At 42.4% G+C, this 23,287-nt stretch overlaps 1 protein-coding gene across 2 annotated transcripts in view; it reads right to left on the bottom strand.

Moving 5' to 3' along the window:
• Positions 1-23,287, bottom strand: part of parga (poly (ADP-ribose) glycohydrolase a) — a 32,484-nt gene that overhangs the window by 4,927 nt on the left and 4,270 nt on the right. For both annotated transcript variants that reach the window (XM_058064873.1, XM_058064874.1), the window contains exons 7-17: positions 22,977-23,051; positions 16,678-16,770; positions 15,233-15,387; positions 10,914-10,993; positions 10,781-10,841; positions 10,307-10,382; positions 8,328-8,475; positions 5,482-5,560; positions 5,303-5,411; positions 4,321-4,426; positions 1,611-1,739 (exon numbers count right to left, since the gene is read on the bottom strand). In XM_058064873.1, the coding sequence (XP_057920856.1) occupies positions 1,611-1,739; positions 4,321-4,426; positions 5,303-5,411; positions 5,482-5,560; positions 8,328-8,475; positions 10,307-10,382; positions 10,781-10,841; positions 10,914-10,993; positions 15,233-15,387; positions 16,678-16,770; positions 22,977-23,051 (1,111 nt within the window). The remainder of the gene's footprint in view (positions 1-1,610; positions 1,740-4,320; positions 4,427-5,302; positions 5,412-5,481; positions 5,561-8,327; positions 8,476-10,306; positions 10,383-10,780; positions 10,842-10,913; positions 10,994-15,232; positions 15,388-16,677; positions 16,771-22,976; positions 23,052-23,287) is intronic.

The raw sequence follows: 23,287 nt of genomic DNA, 5'->3' as shown, positions 1-23,287 counted from the left end.
GGTCTGCTCCAGTTGAGTAAATGGATGGCTGCGGGGGGAATTTCACTGAAAGGCCTCAATAAATGTCAACGGAGGGGAGAAGGAAAAATGAAAAGCGGGGGGAGGGTGAGAGGAAGGAGAGGCTGGGGTCACCAGTAATCCACTCAGAGGCTGAATGGATGGGACAAGTGGAATAATTTAGCATCAACATGGGCAGGGCTCTAGTTTTTTATGCATACTGGCCGACTACATGACTTTAGTCATGGCGGCAGAAAGACAACATCAATAAAGGCCGGTGGAATGTAAACAATAGGAAGTCATCTCTCTTCCAATTTAATATGGTAATTAAAGCTAATTACACACAATTCCTCAATCGTGTGTACATAACCCGAGTAGAATGTCGGTCCAAATACTTATGTAGCGTTCATTAGACACACAGTTCATGAAATGCGTCCAGTTATTAAACATTACCGATATAGTCATTCATTCATTTTCTACCGCTTATCCATATAATAGGGCATTAGTAATTATTTCACAATGATTTCTGTAGGTAAAATTGTGATCATTCATTTTTTTTCTGATCATTTTTTGGAAAGAAAACATTCATACCTATGGACAATTTGGAGTCGCTAATTAACCTAGCATGTTTTTGGAATGTGGGAGGAAACCGGAGTAATAGTTAATTTAAGTATTAAAAAAAAAACCTGAAATTCCACCCTCGGCCATCTCTGTGTGGAGTTTGCATGTTCTCCTTGTGCATGCGTGGGTTTTCTCCGGGTACTCCGGTTTCCTCCCACATTCCAAAAACATGCTAGGTTAATTGGCCACTCCAAATTGTCCATAGGTATGAATGTGAGTGTGAATGGTTGTTTGTCTATATGTGCCCTGTGATTGGCTGGCCACCAGTCCAGGGTGTACCCCGCCTCTAACCCGAAGACAGCTGGGATAGGCTCCAGCACCCCCGCGACCCTTGTGAGGAAAAGCAATAGAAAATGAATGAATGAATGTTTAGCTATTATATTGTACTTCAGGGATGTCCACATTATTTCCAGTGGGGGTCACATAGTGGCAAAGGGAAGGATGCAATTTGCCACCTTGATATTTTATTATGAGCTGAACCGCGCCTCAGCTTTGTCATCGAAGTGAAAAATGCTGAGTTGAGCTCAAAGAATCCAAAACATGGCTTAATTGGTTGCACAAAGCCCAAACCAGGATGAGCAGATGCAGATCAATCAAGTCAGATCAAACGCATCCTGGATCCATGGGGACATACGTGGAGACATGTGCCAAAATGAAAGTTATGCTTGAAATTCGTCTTTTTTTTCCTGCATTTTTTTTAGTTGGAAACTGATATTTTCCTGAAACTTGTCTATATGTGCCCTGTGATTGGCTGGCGACCAGTCCCCCGCCTCTCGCCCGAAGACAGCTGGGATAGGCTCCAGCACCCCCCGCAACCCACGTGAGGATAAGCGGAAGAAAATGAATGATTGAATGAAAAAAGCTTGCTGCATCACCACAACTTCAAAATATCCTTAGAGAAACCCTGAAAACATTAATGGTTCTCTGAAAAGTAGTTTCCTGCCTGTCTCAGGGAAACCCTTCCAAACAAAAGCGAACATGATCACCCTTACCCACAGTGACTTGTCTCTCAGTCAGGAAAGCGTGCATGTCGTGAACGTCTCGCATGAGCTGGGGATCTCCAAACGTGAAATAGGCCACGTCTCTGTCAGCTTCTGCCGCAGCCATCAGCTGAATCAGCGCTGACAAAGAGACAAGGAGAGAGTTAAACAAGAGGGAAACCCCAGGCGACTGCAGGAAATGTTTGCAGAATAAGCATCATTCCGGTGACTGAAGGAACGTCGACTGGAGCGCTGAAAGGGAAACAGACGTTTCTAATTGGTCAATAAGCAAAGCGTGCCACCAGTGACAGGCACATTTATACCCCAAGCAGTGAATGTTCCACCAGCATGAGGCAAATTAGCTTTTAAGACTTATTAATATTTAACAGAATGGTTGTTATTTATTCCGGATTTATGAACACATGACTGAAAACATTTTCTAAAGGGCTGCAATCTTCGTAGCGACCATGAGGCGATATACGTGTTGAGCGCCTGGACATGACATAACACGCTAAGCTAATTCCATAGCTAGGAGACCAGGGTTCGATTCCACCCTCGGCCATCTCCGTGTGGAGTTTGCATGTTCTCCTCGTGCATGCGTGGGTTTTCTCAGGGTACTCCGGTTTCCTCCCACATTCCAAAAACATGCTAGGTTAATTAGCGACTCCAAATTGTCCATAGGTATGAATGTGAGTGTGAATGGTTGTTTGTCTATATGTGCCCTGTGATTGGCTGGCCACCAGTCCAGGGTGTACCCCCGTCTCTCGCCCGAAGACAGCTGGGCAACCCCTGCGACCCTTGTGAGGATAAGCGGTAGAAAATGAATGAGTTCTCCTCCTATTTTGTGTGGAAGTGGTAACTTTTTGGCTTCTTATTTTGTCTTTCCCCACCCTCGGCCATCTCTGTGTGGCGGCACGGCGGGCAAGTGGTTAGCACGCAGCCCTCACAGCTAGGAGACCAGGGTTCAATTCCACCCTCGGCCATCTGTGTGTGGAGCTTGTTGGAGTTTGCTCCCCGTGCATGCATGCGTTTTCTCCGGGTACGCCGGTTTCCTCCCACATTCCAAAAACATGCTAGGTTAATTGGCCACTCCAAATTGTCCATAGGTATGAATGTGAGTGTGAATGGTTGTTTGTCTATATGTGCCCTGTGATTGGCTGGCGACCAGTCCAGTGTGTACCCCGCCTCTTGCCGAAGACAGCTGGGATAGGCTCCAGCACCCCCGCGACCCTTGTGAGGAAAAGCGGTAGAAAATGAATGAACCATAAAACAGCATAATCTCTTAATATATTCTGGAAAAACAGATTTTCTGCCACAAAATTCGAAGCGCAAAGTGACGAGGGATTAATCTAAAGCAACAATCTGCCCCAGAGTGGCACTTTGGACATTCCTGCTTTTATAGTATTGCTCTCTGTCAGGGTTGAGTACGTGATAAAGCCAAATTGACTATTTAGCTCGTTAGCTTCCCATGGTGTTGCTGGTTCCTTTTTAGTTCTTTATTTAGTCTGCAAGGATGAACTGAATCTATGACGCGGCATTTAGCGATTGGCTAAAATGTGCAGCGTTAAGTATTCTCCAGGACAGCTAAGTGAACCCCCCCTCCCCGTTATGAAGAGTGATGTTGTGTGGGTCCACAGAGGGCTGGAATTTATGCTCTCCCTGCCTTGTAATCAATCGGCCTTTTAATGGAAAGCATAAACGTTTGTCAGCGGATCAATAAAAGGGAGGGGAGAAGCGGGTGAGCGACACACGGGCACGGCTACTAATTGAGCGAGGTCGGGAGGGATCTGCAAATGCAGCAGCGAAATCGGGAATGGCAGGAAGTGAAGACAATTAGATACTCCATCAGGAGTCAAACTCAGGGTATGGGGGCCAGATTCGGCCCGGCATAATGATTTATGTGGGCCCGCGAAAGCCTGGAAATAAGAGAAATACACTTTTTTATATTAGTATTTGATTTTATTATCTTTAGTATTTAAAACAATTGGCTGGCGACCAGTCCAGGTTGTACCCCGCCTCTCGCCCAAAGACAGCTGGGATAGGCTCCAGCACCCCCGCAATCCTTGTGAGGATAAGCGGTAGAAAATGAATGAATGAATGAATTTAAAACAACATTTTAAAAACATATTCTATTTAAAAACATATATATAAAATATATAACATATCACTATTTGCACATTTTAATCAATACATTTTTTAATATCAAATAATGTTGATGGTTTGTATTTAAAAACATTTTTTTTAAGTTGTAAGTAAAATAAATAAATTCAACAGTTTTTCTTTCTATATTTTTAATTTAATATTTTTTTTTTAACTTGTAAGTAAAATAAATAAATTTGACAGTTTTTCTTGTTGAATGTTTCTTTTAATAATTTTATTTAATTTTCTTTATTATTGAAATGTTTTTATATATTCCAATTATTCTTTAAGAAAAAAATTATAAAACTAAAATAGACAATTTTTCTTGCTGGATATTTTCATCCCTCCATTTTTTACCGCTTATCCTCACGAGGGTTGCAGGGGGTGCTGGAGCCTATCCCAGCTGTCTTCGGACGAGAGGCGGTATACACCCTGGACTGGTGGCCAGCCAATCACAGGGCACATATAGACAAACAACCATTCACACTCACATTCATACCTATGGACAATTTGGAGTGGCTAATGAAGCTAAGATGTTTTTGGAATGGGGGGGGGGGGGGGGGGGGTCCCCGGAGTCTCGTACCTTTGAGTCTTGTGTCTCCACCGAAAGCTCCACAGCCCCAGTTGCCAGTGGCAATGGCCGAGAGGTGCTTTCTGTTGGCATTATTTCGGAAGAATCCACAGTATGCCTAAAGGAAACATAAACAACGGTAATAAGGCAGTGGTGTCCAACGTGCGGCCTGCGGGCTATTTGCAGGCTGCGGCTGTTGGCCAGCAGCACATTTTAAATATTTAATTCAACAAAATAAAAAAAAACAGCAGTACAGTGGTGTGAAGTGTTTGAGTCCTCCAAGTGAGGCCCGCAGTTCGTGACCTCTTGAATGAGTCGTCGCTGTGCTCTTGGGGTCATTTTGGTTGGCCAGCCTCTCCTGGGAAGGTTCACCATTTTTCCATGCTTAGGCCCTTTGTGGATATCCTTTCCCACTTTGCCACAACTCAGGTGTGATAAACCACAGTTATGGAGCAATCACTTTTTCCACACAGGGCCATGTAGGTTTGGATTTTTGTTCTCCTTAATAATAAAAAGTTTCTTAAAAACTGCATTTTGTGTTCAGTTAACCTGTCATTGACTGATATTAAAATTTGTTTGATGATCTGAAAGTGTGTGACAGAAACAAAAGGAATCAGGAAGGGAGCAAAAACTTTTTCACACCACTGTAAAACATGCTAGCAACCTGCGAGGTCCGAGGTAAGCAACAGGCAGGCCCATTAGAATGAATTCATGCAACGGGGCGCTCATCACCAATGAATGATAACAATCCATGAACAGACGGCACTGGAGAGATTACAGATAAGTAACATAAATGGTGTGTTCAAGGGCAGCCGAACACAGTGCGAAGTCTCAATACTTGAGGAAAAAAAAAAGAACAACTCATAAAGACAAACATGTACAAAAATAGGGAAAAAAATGCCAATTTTCAGAGAAAAAAAATAAATTTATGACTAAAAATCTGTACATTTACATTCTTTTCTTGAATGGGAGCAAAACAAAACCCGTGCCTCACCTTGTTGAGCTCTCGGGTCATCTTTTCCGGGAGAAATTGCTCCATGAAGTGTTTATATTTCAGAGCATCAATGGCCACGATCTCGGTGCATCGTCTTTGCCAGTCATCTCTTATAACAAGACAATAAGACAAGTCAGTTTGACTGTGGGGTTAAGAGGGGGCAATAGCTTAAAAACTACCTGGGAGTTTCATCTTTGTAGCTCTCGTCCCATTTGTAGGTCTCAGCATAGCCTGAATATTTACTGTACTGTTCAGCACCTGCATAGAAACACATAGGAAGGTTTTTGCATTGAGATCTTGAATGAAAATCCTTATAGAATGTGCCAAAATTCTGGGATAAAACCTCTGAGACATTGCTGTCACTACACAAAAGGCATCAAAAACATCCTGAGCATATAATCAGCAGTCAGAGCACACAGCGGGGCACAATTTCTCAAATCAAATTTAGTGCTCTGCCTGCGAGTACTCGGTATCAGCATGGATTGGATTGCCGTCAATAAAAAGCCTGTGCTTTCATAGGTAATCTGCTTTGGGGGTTGACATGAAAAGCTTGCGGGCGTAATCGGGAGAAACCAACCGAACCCGAGAAGCCATTAACAACGTCCTAAACAATGTCAAGACCCCAAGAATTTGGTCGTTTGTGACAAAGCGGAGTGCACTTTCTGGCTGCACCCAGCAGAGGCGCTGTTGATGCACATCTTAAAGACTTTGCCACATGACAGGATGTGCGTATTTAGTAGGTTCCTTTGGAACAGGGGTCTCAAACACGCAGCCCGCGGGCCAAATGTGGCCCGCAGGACACTAGTTTGAGGCCCCCGCCTTAATATGAAAGTTTAATGTTAGTGCGGCTGGTTGTCATTGTGTTGGCTAATTGTACACTTGCTTTATAGTCATATTATTATAACCGGGTCGAAACAGACCCTAACAATACAGTGGTCATCATTTCAACCAGACCATTTTAAAATGTAGTAAAAATTATTTTTTGGTTTTATTTTGTTGAAATAGAGTCAAAAAGCCTTGATGCAGTAAACAAATGTTATGTGATTCTTTTTATGCATTAAAATGTAAAATGGGTCGGTGCCGACCCTAACACAAGAGGAGGGTTAAAATGACCAAAATATGCTAAATAAATGCAACCATAAAACCTTGTTGGAGGTGTTTTGACAGCAGACTTAATAGTGTTGTGTGCATTAATTACATGTGTCTTTTTATATCTTTAGAATGCAAAGAAAAGAGAAATGTGAAGGATTGATGGGCAAAATTCGAAAAAAAAAGTCCACTTTTCCTTTAAATCACAGCCATTTCTCATTTCTTTTCATTGATTTTATTTCAAACACTTGGCATCGGTGTAAAAAAAACCCAAAAAACCCCCCCAAAAAGCAGGGTTCCAATGAGCTCCAGAATTGGCTAAATGAAAATGGTGTTCCTATGAAACATTCTTCATCGTGGAGGCACCCTAAAATGTCCACTCCTACGAAAGGACCATTCATTTCTACAACACGTCCCTGTTCCTCCATTTATCAGGAGACAAGAGCCGCTGTCCTCCTCCATCACCTTGATGTCATTTGTACTGGAAACCACCCCGCCTCCTTACGACAACCCCCGCCATAAAGGTTCCCATCAGCAGATTACATCGTTACTACCTTCCCATCTATCTGGCAACACGGAGAAGTAGCCCTGACGTCACACGGTTGAGATGAATGGAAGACCCGTGTTTACTCTTGCTAAGAAATACAAAACGGACAGGTGAGCAAACGTCTGGATTGCAGGAAAGACAATCGAGCAAAGACGGCATGCAAAGGTTTGAATGAATCTGCGGCATAACTACTCCATTCCATTAGTGGAGCAATGACCTTAGTTGGGTTATAAATTCCATTCTGTCCAAATGTAATAAAGTTAAGTGGGGAGTAGGACGGACGGCGGGAGGAGGGTGGACGGGGGGACGGTGACGAACAACTGAAGGTGACTCAGAAGAGATGAATGTACCTGCTAGAAGACGGTCCGGCGCCGCCATGTCGCTGGCCGCCGTGCTTAATAAGGCAAAAGTCGATTTTTACATTGATAAAACAGAATGAAGCCGTTTTTGTGCGCTTGGTGGAGGATTGCTGTCTGCCTGCTCCAAGACAGCACCGCTCGGTGGAAACCAACACAAATCTTATCCTGGGGGATTTCTACAAATAAACCTCTATTACCTCCTTTCCATTATGTGGGAATAAATGAGTGCTAATGTAAGTGAGGGGCAGACATTGAATGAGGTGGTGGCTAGAGGCCCCCGGGTTTGATTCCCTCAAATGGTGAGGGAGCTGGGGGTGTGGGACGGGAGAACCCCATGTATTTAAGACCTTAGTGTGGACTTGCTGTGATGGGAGAGGAAAACAAATACAGTAGATGCCCACAAATTTGTAGATTTTTGGTTTAAAAAAAATAAAAAAGACTCAGACTGAGGAAAAGACAGGAAACAGAACTGGAAGTGGCAGAGATGAGGTTCTCATTGGGAGTGACCAGGATGGATAGGATCAGGAATGACTTGTCATTGGGGCAGACTTGAATGGACATGTTGGTTCAGGAAATAGAGATGAAGAAGAGGTGATGGGCAGGTTTGGTATTCAGGAGAGGAATGCAGGAAGGCCAGATGGTGGTTGACTTTGCCAAAAGGATGGAAATGGCTGTAGTGAATACTTTCTTCCAGAAGAGAGAGGAGCATAGGGTGACCTATAAGTGAGCCTATCCCAGCTGTCTTCGGGCGAGAGGTACACCCTGGACTGGTCGCCAGCCAATCACAGGGCACATATAGACAAACAACCATTCACACTCACATTCATACCTATGGACAATTTGGAGTCGCCAATTAACCTAGCATGTTTTTGGAATGTGGGAGGAAACCGGAGTACCCGGAGAAAACACACGCATGCACGGGGAGAACATGCAAACTCCACACAAAGATGGCCGAGGGTGGATATTGTGAAATATAATATAATATAAAAACACGCCAAAACCTGAAAGATGTGGGAATGTGACTTCTTACCTGTGATGATGAGGCATTCATTGTGCTCAAGCGCTTCGGTGAAGAGACGGGACACGATGAGTTCGGGGTTGATGATGAACCGGATCTCTTCTTGGACCAGGCCGTTTCCCGTGACGCCACCGCCTACAAATCTGTTTGCAAAGTCCACCTTGTGAGGGGGGAAAAAAAGGACAGACATGTTTAGTGGCACTGATAACATACTGTTGTCCTTCCTATGTGATTGGGGTTAACTGTGAGATGTGCCGATTGTGACTTATGCAGATAAATGACTCTGTTCGAGTCTCCTATTAGCCTGCCACCCACTGTGGTCATTTAATACAGATAAAGAAGCTTGCTTCCTGCTTGGGAGTAATCAAATCAGGAAGCACAATCTGGCATGTGAAGTAAAAACTGGGGATGTGAAATCTTCATGTTTGCGTAAAGCCACTCCTCCTATGACCAATGCTGCCATTTCAACATGTCCGTCAGAGGAAAAGGGTCCTGCTCACTGGCCCACAGCCACATCAATCCACATGACAGCACAAGTCTGTCTCTCTACGCTTATTTATTTTTTTTTTTCAATCTCCTCACCTCGTTCACCCCCGCTCACCTTTTAGTCTCACCCCCCTTTGACAGACTGACAGCTCTGACTCTGCCCCATGGAGGCCGGGCGCACAGTCGGACCGCCGAGGACTCCGCCTGGCTCGGGCTGGGTCACCCCAGTAAGATGCCCCCCCCCCCCTCAATATGCACCCCAGGGTCCTCCATCTCCACATACATCTCTGAGCTACTCATGTGTGTACTTCAGCTGTCAGGCCAAAGTTTAAAAATACCCTCGCCAGGCTTGGACCAGTATGGGTGATGACAAACACACAGAGACGTGCACACACACTTTAAAAAGTGGGCTGGACCGATGATACAACGCAATTAGGCATGGGTCCATGAGATTCTGACGGTATCATAACCTTGGGCAAAAATATCACTGTTTGACGGTACTGTAATTGCAGCTCTAATATGTCTTATTTTACATCATGTGAGATATAATGATGAAAGTAGAACATCGCGGTTCTCCTTAATCAGATTTTTTGTATCGTTTTTTTTAAGCATATGAATGTCTATTGTGTTCTGCGTCCTTGTATTTGGTGTGTCCTTGGTGTATTTGAGCCATCTATCGGTGTTCTGCTGTATGTGTCATTATTGTATTTACTACTGCTGTCAGTAGAGGAAGGTGTAAAAGCCTGTGCTGTGGGACGAAATATCGTAAAAATGGTATGACACAACATTTTAGTGGTTTTGAAACGGACATGTTATACATTCATTCATTTTCTACTGCTTATCCTCACAAGGGTCACTTGGGGTGCTGGAGCCTATCCCAGTAGTCTTCGGGCAAGAGGCAGAGTACACAGGGCACATATAGACAAACAACCATTCACACTCACATTCATATCTATGGACAATTTGGAGTGGCCAATTAACCTAGCATAATTTTGGAATGTGGAAGGAAACCGGACTACCCGGAGAAAACCCACACATGCACGGGGAGAACATGCAAAGTCCACACAGAGATGGCCGAGGGTGGGGAAAGACAAAATAAGAAGGCAAAAAGTTACCACACAAAATAGGAGGAGAACTCACGGAACTCACGAGGGTCGCAGGGGTTGCCCAGCTGTCTTCGGGCGATAGGCGGGATACACCCTGGACTGGTGGCCAGCCAATCACAGGGCACATATAGACAAACAACCATTCACACTCATATTCATACCTATGGACAATTTGGAGTGACCAATTAACCTAGCATGTTTTTGGAATGTGGAAGGAAACCAGGAGTAACTCACGCATGCACGGGGAGAACATGCACACTCCACACAGAGATCCCGGAGGGTGGAATTGAACTCAGGTCTCCTAGCTGTGAGGTCTGTGCGCTAACCACACGACCACTGTGCAGCCCAACATGGTATACAGCCCATGCCCAAATGCCCAGAAATGCAAAACTACGATACCTGCAGCATCCCGTAACCGTCATCCTCAATGGTGCCTTCACAGGTGATATGTAAGCGTGTTAGCTGAGACTGGCAGCTTGAAAAAAAAAAATATCAGAGAAGCTGTCAGTGATATCATTACAGTAAACAAATAGTGGAAGCTTTTTAACTAATACAGGGGAACCTCGGTTTGTGTATATTTTCTGACTAGCATAAATATGGTGTTATTATAATATTATATGTTATTAATACACTACATGGGTCCAACTGTGTTGTTGAAGAAAAGGTGCATCAAGGAAGTGCCTTTTTATAACGGATAAAATCCGATTTACGCATATACCGGATATAAATCCGATATATGCGTAAAACGGACATTTTCCGGTATACGCATATAACGGATTTCGCTTATATCGGACAAAACCAGTGGGAACAATTGAATCCGATATATCCGAGGTTTACTGTATATTCAAATATTGTAGAAAAAAGGAGTCCTACTTCTCCCAAGTTGGCAGATTGTTCAAGGTTTGTCTTGTGAATGTCACAAGACCCTTTGGCCCTAAAAAAAAAAAAAAAAGAAAACAAAATTAGTTGAGGAAATTGGAAAAAAGGTGATGCTTCTGATGCTTACTGGTGTGTGTAACTCTCCTGAAGTAGCACATCAGTGTTTTCAATTTCTCGATTTTTCTTGATGAGGAGCCTTCAAATAACCTGCAAAAGGAAACGGAAGCAATTTAATAAATGGTGTGTCTTGAAGAAATATTTTTGCCAATAATCCACCATCCTGATACAGTCTATTTTCTGTGTGCTCCAAACATATAAAACAGCTAAAAAGAGGCAGCTAAAAAAACATCTATTCTGTCTAGAAAGCCCAAAAACCTCCAACAAGGTTTTTTTTTGGTTTTATATCCGTGCTGTGAACATGTCACAGGTACATTCACGATAACATGTCATACATAAAATATTTTGTGGCTCCCTGACATAAGCTCCACCTCTGTCCCACAATGAGGGCTATCCCTCGGAGAGGCGAGGTTGCCACACGGCCGGCTTCTCCTGAGCTCTCCCACACCAGCGATGCTACATTACCAGGTTCATAGTCAGGGGTCTCCAGCCAGTAGATCATGAGCTGCCAGTAGCTCCTAAACACTTTTCCATTAGCTCTCCAAAGACTTGATTCATTTATTATCAACTCCTATACCACTATATTAGAAAATTGGGTTCGTTTGTAGTTAGGAAGCACTTCGAGAGTGTAACAAATCACAGCAAAGTGGGTGGAATAAATTAAAACAGACCATTTTGGCGGGAAGCATAAATCCAAGGAAATACAGCTGCAATAGGTGCAGATTCTGGAAGACCTAGAAAGTTTTCTGCACGGGTTATTGTGTTTTGCTGCTCTATAGGAGTCCACAACTCAATACAAAGGGTCGAAAAAGCATACAAATTGTACAAAGTCAAAAACACAGCAGCAAGTGGTAGCTCCAATATATAGCATAAATTCGCTAGTGGCTGGAGATATAGAATTTTGTCATTGTCATTGCACAATAACACAGCAGTGAAATTGCCCAACGAAATGTCGTTGCCTGGCTCCCGTGTAATAATAAATAATAATGTGGAGAATAAATAGATGGCACTGTGAGCGAGTGTGTGGTGAAGCTAGTCGCTAGGCTGTTAGTCGCTAGGCTGTTAGTAGCTAGGCGGTGTGGCGAGGTGTCACTACGCCAGTAATGTCGTTCTTGGGCGTAACAATGTTAATAACAACAAGGTCCCTGTTAATATGCAGGTAGCATTATGTAACCTGAGCGTTGTCTGCACTTTTTTTTGGAGCTTTTGTAGGCGGAATAGGTGTGTCCCATTACTGGCATTCTTAGGTGCCTCTTTTTAGCTGTTATACGTATGTTTAGAACAGGGGTGCTCATTAAGTCGATCGCGATCTACCGGTCGATCGCGGAGGTGGTACTGGTCGATCGCTGGTCGATATTAAAAAAATATCATCCTAGCATCAATGCCGTCACTTGATTGATATACAGGGCAGCCATTCAGAGGACAACTGAATGTTGCCCTTCGGGCGACCAATCAAATCAAACAACGTCTCTAAGTGCAGCAGAACTTACGATGTCAGCCTATCAGCCATCCCCGTTACTTGATTGACATACAGGACAACCAGTCAGATGACACCTAAATTTTGACCTTTAGGTCACCGCTCATGCGAAAACAACGATGCAAAGTGCTAAGCTAGTCGGCGAATTGCGTTAGATTTTAAGCCCTCGCTAAAGTTTATGGCCACTAAAATGAGTGAAGGAGCTGGACCAAGTAAAAAGGCAAAAACATATCACTTCCATACGGAATGGGAGGTGGATTTTTTTTTCACAATGTCTTTTTCGAAGTGCGTTTGCCTCATATGCCATTCTACCATCGCAGTACCAAAGAAGGGAAATGTGGAGTATTGTGGAGGTAATTACAAAAAATGTTAATTGTTAATTATGTGTGTTTCGCAATATTGGCTCATTTGGTTATGTAAGGTACATCAACATACATTGTACGTACAAATAATCCTCAATACATTTGAAAATAAATAGATGTTTTGCATTTTTGTAGTGGGTAGATCATTTTGACTCGGTCATTTTAAAAGTAGCTCGCATGCTGAAAAAGTGTGAGCACCCCTGGTTTAGAAGGTAGAGAAGAGAGAAAGATTGTCGCTAATGATTGTCGACGTTGGGCAAAATTCTAAAAAAAAAGGGCACTTTTCCTTTAATTTGCTGATGTACAATACATATATTTAGTTCATCAACACTGACATTGTACAGTGTACCATAGACACGAGTTTTCTGACCAATTCTTAACAATGTAGTTATTTTTCGTCATTCAAAAGGAAAAAGTCATTTTTGTCATTGCGCCATTGTTTCCTGTCATTTCCTTCTCAAGCAGAGAAAGGCGCCAACTCAAGACATGTCTCCTCTCCAACGTATCCATCATTTAACGGAGGACAAACCTCGACAGTTATGCCAAAATAGCAATCAGCAGATTGCCTGCCGCTCTGCCTGTCCAAGACGGAGCATCACTGCAGCCAATAAGCAAAGTGACGGACACTCTCTCAATTATAGGAGGGGATGGGGCAGGGTGAGGGGGGTGGGGGTGAGGTAATAACGATCCACAGCGAGCGTCCCGTTTTAGACTGCACTGCTTGTCTTGTCTCATCTTTGCAGAACCTCTTTTCTGTATTACGCTGCAGGCAGAAATGCTGATAGGGAAGTTGGGCAACCAAGCGATGGCAAGGCTATGCGACTGGAATCGATGCTTATTTTATTTCGCAGGCCTCTACGCCAATGTCTGATGTGAAGGAAGATACCATTCTTGTACAAATGATAGGAGTGATAGCAGGACAGAGCTTCAAGCAAAAAGCTGAAGGTAACTTCACTCAAGTCAAAGCGAAACCCTCTTGTGGTGGCTTCTAAGACTGAAATTTACAGTAGAACACCAAAGTCGGACAAATTTACCTGGATTTTGAAACAATTTATCCCATAGGAATACTTACAGTCCAGAAAATACAATACTTGCGTATATCATGCACTTAAATGTAAATTTATTATTTAAAAATGATACGGTTTTAGATCCTGTCCCTCACAGTTGAAGAGCACATATGATACAAATTACAGACCTCTACATGCTGTGGGGAAACCAGCAAAATCAGCATTGTATCAAATACTTGTTAGTACTTGACCCCTAACCAATTTTGCAGGTCTGCCCACTTACAAAGAGTGCAAACTTTTGTCTGAGCACAGCATTTCATTGGAGGTCAGGCAGCATCAAAACTAGATGGATACATGATGCTGCAAAGCTGCCTCTGTCCACCAGAGGTGCCAAGAGGGAGGTTGACTTAATTGCTTTGCTCAGATACAGTGCATTTTCCTCATTTAAACTCATATTGGTTCATGTTTGTACATTTCTCAGGTATACCTTTAGAGTGTTAAAGTTGTAATAAGATGGGTATAGTGTTCTAAGAGTTCACTTATAGCTTGTGATTGGCTCCTGCCATGGAAAGAGTGACTGTTTCGTCACTTGACTGTCACACGTAAGGGCCAATAGTGATTAACCGTGACTAATTTAATTACAATGTTTAATTATTTGACATTTTTATAAATTCATATTCAAGTGATTTTGTGGAATTTCGTTTGGGATTCCGTCTCTCACTGTGACAATGTACATATGATTAAAATTATACATAGTTGAATTTTTTGTGGGCGGCACGGCGGTCGAGTGGCACGGCGGTCGAGTGGTTAGCGCGCAAACCTCACAGCTTGGAGACCAGGGTTCAATTCCACCCTCGGCCATCTCTGTGTGGCGTTTGCTTGTTGGAGTTTGCTCCCCGTGCATGCGTACGTTTTCCTCCCACATTCCAAAAACATGCTAGGTTAATTGGCCACTCCAAATTGTCCGTAGGTATGAATGTGAGTGTGAATGGTTGTTTGTCTATATGTGCCCTGTGATTGGCTGGCGACCAGTCCAGGGTGTACTCCGCCTCCCGCCCAAAGACAGCTGGGATAGGCTCCAGCACCGAGGTGACCCTTGTGAGGATAAGCGGTAGAAAATGAATGAGTTCTCCTCCTATTTTGTGTGGAAGTGGTAACTTTTTGACTTCTTATTTTGTCTTTCCCCACCCCAAAAGCGGTAGAAAATGAATGAATGAATACTTTGTAAGTGGGCAAACCTGCAAAATCAGCAAGGGATCAAATACTTATTTCCCCCAATGCATCTGTGAGGGTTGTTTTTTTTTGTTTTTTTTTAAAGGCAGTAGTGCCCCCTTATGGAACTCAGAGCCCTATGTTACTTGGTCTATCGACAGATTTGAATATGCAGATCTACTCTTCTGAAGACCATAAGCCTGGGTACTACGTACTTACTGTACCTACTACTGTACAAAGGGCACCTACAGATCAGTCCCTTCTCCTTTACCTGTAGAAGTTGATCTCAGGATAGTTGCAGTACTCTGACTTGCGGGAGTTGCGTCTGGGGAATGTGCAGAAGAAGGCGTTGGCCAGAAGACAGGCAATTTGCTCCTGAGACATGGTCAGGGAATGGTTCAACCGTGACTTCAGCAGCGGGATTGGCTGGGAAGAGACCACGATACAAGAACCGACATTGATGAGACACTGAAGATACATACACGAGTGTGACAGCGTGGGTCGGAGGGCTAACGAGGCCAGATGATTAGTTTAGCAGTCAACAGGAGACACAAGAAGGGTTCCATTAAGTAAATGGGCTGAAGTAATTATGCTTCTTGTTTCTTTGCGCTCTTCCATGTTGGCTCAGTCGGACACAAGGTCTCATCTATCATCTGTGATTAGAGCTAAAGAGGCTCCCAAGGCTGCCCAGTTAGCAGATCAATACCAGCTCTAATAACAACCCGGCTCAACATCTGGCTGCAGGCTGACTCCTGCAATACCAAGAGAAGCCAACCAAAATGATGACATTTGGACCTGGAATTCTTGCTTTTCCTGAGATGAGATTTTCCAGCCGTGCTTTGTCTCCAAATGATATTACATTTAAAAATATACGTGACATGCATGGGCTTAACTCAATGTGGAAGTGAAGCAGAAGCACTTCTATTTGACCAAATGAAGCAATGCTGGACCGAAGTAGAGTCTGTGTTATAATATATAATATATATAATAATAACATTGTTTAATCTGTGCCATTAGCAGTGTGTATTTTAACAAAATTGTCAAAAACAACAAAATAAATACAATATAAATAAAATATATACAGTATATATAAAATCCTATTTTAAAAAGATATACAGAGGGAATTACTTTTAATTGAACTTTTTACAGTTCTATAGTGTATACAAAATATTACCATAAAACACACAATACATAAAACTTATGTATGTATGCAATGTCTGCTCCTGCATATGCTCCTGTGCAATACTATATGTATATTTTGGATATCTTGTATATATCTTGTTAAATTGTCTTTTTTACTCTACTTTTATATACTTTTTTATTTTTTTTAATTTTTTTAAACTTGACTACTGCACTGAAAGGAGCGTTGTACCGCTTGTATAATGACAATAAAGGCTATTCCAATGACAAAACACTTAACATAGAAAACGCTTCAGGATAATTGACATAAACGAGACAGCATACAAACCAATAAGGGTATGGAAGACATTGCAAAAAAAATTTGAAATTACCAAGTCAAATTTACTGGAACTTTTCTCACAGGAATCAAGATTAACGATTACATTTTTAAATTTAAATAAGAAATTAAATTTCCATCTGCTCTAAATAAACCAAAGCAAAAGGTTGCCTACTCACTATCAATGGCGTTGCTTCTTCCTACTATCACCGGTGTAGTAAATCATCCTAATCTTCATAGTAGAAAGCTACAATACTTACCATGGTGCAGAGGCGAGGAGCACTGAGCGCCAGCTTGACCATGGAAGGCAGCACCACCTCGTACAGGTGTTGAACCTCACAATGCTCCAGACACTGCAGAACAAGAACGCTTCCATGTGAAGAATTCAGAGGGCCACTTTGATACTTCCTATCACTGTTGCTAATTTGATAATCAGACCAATGTAGGCCAAGGTATTCAAAGCCACTATATATGTATATACCGTACATACAAATATAAAAAATGTTTCTGTACCTCTCCTTTTATTTGTTGAATATGCCATGTGCCAAGAAAAACACATTCAACCCCAGACATTTTTCACGAGCGGACATTTTACATGATTTGGTGTGTTTCTGCCTTTTTCTGTTCCTTAGTAATCAGCAGTAGAATGTTGGTAAGTTTCAGGAAAATATCAGTTTACAACTAAAAAACAGCAGGAAAAAAACGTGTTTCTTCCTGTGTGTGCGTTTTCTACGGCTTTCTCCCTAAAACATGCTAGGTTAATTGGCATTAACTGTTAATTGTCCAGGGCGGCACGGCGGTCGAGTGGTTAGCGCACAGACCTCACAGCTAGGAGACCATGGTTCAATTATACCCTCGGGCATCTCTGTGTGGAGTTTGCATGTTCTCCCCGTGCATGCGTGGGTTTTCCTCCCACATTCCAAAAACATGCTAGGTTAATTGGCGACTCCAAATTGTCCATAGTGTGAATGGTTGTTTGTCTATATGTGATTGGCTGGCGACCAGTCCAGGTTGTACCCCGCCTCTCGCCTGAAGACAGCTGGGATAGGCTCCAGCACTCCCCCGCGACCCTCGTGAGGAATAGCAGTAGAAAATAAATGAATGAATGAATGTTAATTGTCCATAGGTATGAATGTGAGTGTGAATGGTTGTTTGTCTATATGTGCCCTGTGATTGGCTGGCGACCTAAAGACAGCTGGGATAGGCTCCAGCATACCCGCAACCATAGTAAGGATAAGCGGCATAGAAAAAGGATGCATGGAACAAAATCAATTCCACTGGCAAAAGTATGAACCACAGTCCAGGGTAAGAAGCTAATAACAGGTAGCCAATATGAAGGTGGAAAAAAATCAATAGCAGTCCTGACAACAGGTGTATTGTTGTTACTCATATCAAGAAATAAGAAAGCTGAGCGATAAGACGTCAAGTCTCACACACACAAGGAAGTATAAAGCTTGCTCGGGAGGATCTATGGATTGGAGCTGAACTTACGTTTAACACCTCATTTATGAAGCTGAGTCTGAATCGCTATTACCTTAAAGTGGAAACCACTTTAAAAAAAACACACACACACAAATCCACCACATTAAAAGCAGCCACATATAACTTCAGCTTCAAGCTTGCCTCAGCAATCCCCCCCCCTCCAAAATAAACACACTTCCTCCATCATACAGGACATCCCAAGATTTACAACACAATCATTTATGTGTATTGGCTTCAAATGTCGGCGTCATCAATCACGGGGTCTTATTCCATCAAGGTAAGCTGATTAAATGGACCTTCTGGAGCAAAATGCAAATGACCAACATGTGCAGAGAGTGGCAGGGGTCTTTGCGCTGCAATTTGGCCGGGGAGCTTTTATATACGGCAGCGGGCAGGGAGCCGGTCTGACTAAACGCTGTCACAAGTAATGAGCTGATAGGCATCATAAACCCCCCCGTGGGACGAATAAGGTAGAAATATGATATCTTTGCACAAGTGTAGGATACATTACTAATTAGATAGATATTACTAATTAGATAGATGGCAGTGCTGTGGGGAATGGCCACTTTCGGAATGTTCAAACTTGGGTTGCTGATGCGACAGAGTATCCTGTTTGACAAGCTAGCTCCAATGAGGCAACATTAGCCGTACTGTGTGGGTGAGCAAATCAAGCGCTGTCTTTTTCCCCTGCTTGTGACATTAACGGCGTGTCAAAAATATGTTTAAAATATGTTTAGCATATAAGGGCATTTAGATCAACAATATGGGACAAAAAAAAATGAAAAAAATTCTACAATCATGAAAAAGTGTCACATGACTTTTGTCACAATGTTATGACCATAAGGTGACTTTTGGCACTAATCTTTCTGTCTTGCAGTACCACACACAACAGCAGGTGGCGCTTTTGATTCGATTTGATATCGTTCGGATATGTAGTCATCCCCATCAGCAGTGTAGTCCATTAACTCGGACTTAATCCTCTTATTTATGTCTAGGAAGTCTTATTTTGTATTATTATGTCCACTATATTATATAATACAAGAGTAAGTGACTATAGGGGTGTTATTTCATGTCTAGAGCTCTCTAATAATTTTAAAATGTATTTAGAAGGTCGCATACAGGTTTTGATGCTCTAACTATGAAACTATTCTATTTATATAAAAGAAATCCTACTAAAAAAATAAATAAAAAGGAAGACATTTTGCATGCTAGCTATTCCAAATGTTCCGTAATGAGGGTAAAAAAAACAAACAAAAAAAACACACAGAGCACACAAAAATCTTATCACCTGAAACGTTACGGCCAAGGCATTTGAAAATTGCTAAACATTCACCGGCTGCTCGGAGCATGTGTCCAAGTACAGTGCACCTTGCAGGGCCACTACATGGCTCCTTCTGCTCTACGCCCTAATTGTTATGCATTCCTTATTGTTATGCAACCTATCCAGGCTGTTTTTGGGCGAGAGGCGGTGTAGACCCTGGACTGGTCGGCAGCCAATCACAGATGTAGATGTATTTGATGTAGTTATTTTACTAATTATGTTACTTTTTTGTTATCATTGACCCTGGTGCTTGTGGATATAAGCAAAGAGATAGATAGAGAGCGATAGAGAGCGATAGAGAGAGAGATAGAGAGCGAGAGATAGAGAGAGAGCGAGAGAGCGAGAGATAGATAGAGAGCGATGGAGATAAAGCCAGAGATAGAGCCAGAGCCAGAGCCAGAGCCAGAGCCAGAGATAGAGCCAGAGATAGAGCCAGAGATAGAGCCAGAGATAGAGCCAGAGCCAGAGCCAGAGCCAGAGCCAGAGCCAGAGATAGAGCCAGAGATAGAGCCAGAGATAGAGCCAGAGATAGAGAGAGCGAGTGAGAGCGAGTGAGATAGAGTGAGTGAGATAGAGCGAGTGAGATAGAGCGAGTGAGATAGAGCGAGTGAGATAGAGCGAGTGAGATAGAGCGAGTGAGATAGAGCGAGTGAGATAGAGCGAGTGAGATAGAGCGAGTGAGATAGAGCGAGACAGAGCGAGAGAGAGCGAGCGAGAGATAGAGATAGAGCGAGAGAGAGATAAAGCGAGAGATAGAGCGAGACAGAGCGAGAGAGAGCGAGCGAGAGATAGAGATAGAGCGAGAGAGAAATAAAGCGAGAGATAGAGCGAGAGATAGAGATAGAGATAGAGCAAGAGATAGAGATAGAGATAGAGATAGAGTGATAGAGCGAGTGAGATAGAGCGAGACAGAGCGAGAGAGCTAGATAGAGAGAGAGCTAGATAGAGAGAGAGAGATATAGAGAGATAGAGACCTATAGAGATATAGAGAGATATAGAGAGCTAGAGAGAGAGAGCTCGATAGAGAGAGATCGATAGAGAGAGATCGATAGAGATAGATAGAGATAGATAGATAGATAGAGAGAGAGAGATAGATAGAGAGAGATAGATAGAGAGAGCGATAGAGAGATAGATGATAGATAGATAGAGAGAGAGATATAGATAGAGATAGATATAAGCAATAGCAATAATGCAAGATGAATGTCTATATGAAAAAAATGGAAGTGTATCGTTTATACACTGCACTAAATCACGATGTAGCGTTCTTTAATCGTACATTATCTAAACGCGTATTGAGTCGTCTACCTAAAAAAAAAAAAGAGTTACATCCCTAGTTCTGACCGTGTCTGTGCAACTCTTGATTAAATACACAAATAAATGAACTACAGGTGTACAATCCGGAAAGGAAATGCTCGACAAAGCACAAAAGGTTTGCGTACTCCCTCGGGGGCCTGAGCAGTAGTCATCCCTGGATGGCTTCCACGCAGCGTTTATCAGAAAGTGATGCTGTGACAGTTTCATTTGGCAAAAGGGAAGGACTGACAATTTACAGACACGTCCCAATTTGTGTAATTCTTTTTTTTTTTATTTTCCTCCTGCCCTCCCACCCCCTCAGTGAGAGGAGCGTCAATCAGGGGACCCGAGGCAGGCATGTATAGTTTATGGAATTATCCAGAGCGGTGTTTGCATTGGATGATTTCATCCACTGGAATATGATAAGATGGAAAGTGGTATCAACGCTGGTGGATGCCGTAAAATGCTCCGGTCCTAAGACAAACTGCAAAGATGATCAATGAGTTGGTTTCACACCTATTTACCCTCCCATGCTTTTGGGAGATTTAACTCGTTTTCCAGTTTTCCCAAAGACGGATTTGAACATTGTGAGGGAGCTGCCAATCCTCCCTCACTGATCAGGTGTATGCCCCACCTACACATTGTCATGTTTCTATTTGTGTATATAGTTGGCTTTTGTTATTTACATATATTCTGGTTACTACTTTGATTATATTTGGTTGCCATTTAAGCTGTTTGATTGCCACTTTAGTTTTTCATTTAGAAGTCATTGGTTTTGTTCCCTGTGATTGGCTGGCAACCAGTCCGGGGTGTACCCCGCCTCTCGCCTGAAGACAGCTGGGATAGGCTCCAGCACCCCCGCGACCCTTGTGAGGAAAAAGCGGTAGAAAATGAATGAATGAATGAATGGTTTTGTTCCTAATTTCTCATCAGTTTCTCCTTTTCTTTGAGGTGATTGGTCGGGGCACAAACATGGAGGCGCGCCCACATGTGAGTGCAGGCCAGAGGCTGATCGCCTTAATTGGACTCTCCCAAGTGTCACCTGGAGGAGAGGGGGATTAACTGGGTGGTAGTTCGGTAAAAGTTGTTATGTGTAATTGAGTGCTTAAATGTATACAGGAAGTGAAACTTCAGTGTGGGACTATTGGAAGACTTTTGTAACCTAAAAGAAGGGTGATATAAATGTAAATAGGGTACCTTTTAGACGTATTGCCTCACCCTCTCATTGGGAACTATGGTTGGCCCTTCACGGGTAAAAGGGGGCTGGGTGAATTGTTTGGGAGAGGCCTGTTGTGTGTGCTGGCGGAAATGCGGTTGCACGGTCTGGCGAAATAAACTTGAAGAGCTCTCAAGCCCATGTCTGGTGTGCATTTCAGCTGCTATGGCTATCATATGCTATGGCTAGTAAGAGGCCATTTTTTTCCAACTTAAAATCTTACAAACATATTTTACGTTTGTTTGCGTAAGAGGCACAAAGAGGTGATGAGACAACCCCACCATAGAAGAGATCCTGTTTAGTGCAGTTTTAAGCCCCCCAAAAAACGTGTGTTTCTCTCATTGAAACACATGCTCCGCAGCAACCAGGAAGTTGAATCTGGCTCTGGAACGCCTTTTTTCTACTGCTGATTACTTTTACCAGTAAGATGTGTTTAAAATTTTTCAATTTACCCAAAAAACTATGAGAAATATGTTAAAAATACTAGTTACTAGTACTTACTAGTTTTTATTATTTTATTAATATTTTATGTTTTAAAAAAAAGATGTCATTTTGTTTTTTGCAGGTAAAACATCACCTGCATCCGTCATAAAAGGATTACCTTGGCAACAGTTTGACAGCAGAACTGATTATTTCCATTATTTCAATGCAGAACTGACAAAAGTCAACAAGAGCTCAGCAGAAATAAATTAATGCAAGCAAAAAAAAAAAATGCTGTTTATAGCACTAATAAGTTTAAACTCGACCTTTACGAACACTTTATAATACAACTTAGCAGCAGAAAGGATTAAAAAAAAAAAAAAAGGAAAGGACAGGATTGGAACGGGAAGGTCACAGGAAGGGCAACTTCCTTCTACTTGATGGCCTTACTTAGCATCTTTACAGACGAGGGATGGATACTTTTAATTAAATTGGATGAAGCTATAAAACGTCTCACGCGCCACATCGATCTCCCAAGCCCCGCCTTCCGCAGAGACATTAGTGAAAGGGGCGGAAATAAAAGACCGTTTAGGTTGGTTTATATTTAGGTCTGAGTTGAAAATATCCACATTCGGAAGCTAAAACACTTCAAGTGCTGTCAAATGATAACGGAGCAATTAGAATAAGTTGCAGTAACTCCATATAAAAAAGGCCATAAACTATAACGCTACAAATAATAGACACAAAAAAATTAAAGAAAAAAAAAATGCTAAAAATTCAGAATATATGAAGAATCAGTGATAACTGGCTTGCAAGTTGCAGCTTACCTCGGTGCAAAGAAGGTTGAGTGCAGTGAAGTCCCACTTCTTTGCGTGTGCCGTGTTGTACCTCAATATAGCATCCTGAGGAGAGAGAAGTCATACTAGTGTACTATAAACGCCATATGGAATGGAATATCTACCGGGTGATTGAAAAGTAACTCCCTATATTAAAGTACTTATTATTTTGTCCTATTATTGTTATATATTTTTTTATTTTTCTTGTGGGAATTACATTTCTGCTCTTGTTTTGTTTTCAGATAGTATTTGAAATTAATACGCAAAATTATGGTTTCCATCCTTCAGAAAGCGGGTGATCC

Source organism: Doryrhamphus excisus, chromosome 2 (assembly GCF_030265055.1).
Source record: "Doryrhamphus excisus isolate RoL2022-K1 chromosome 2, RoL_Dexc_1.0, whole genome shotgun sequence".
Classification (NCBI taxonomy): Eukaryota; Metazoa; Chordata; class Actinopteri; order Syngnathiformes; family Syngnathidae; genus Doryrhamphus; species Doryrhamphus excisus.
Note: the sequence above shows the minus strand (reverse complement) of the source record. Positions and strands in the feature narration are given on the sequence as shown.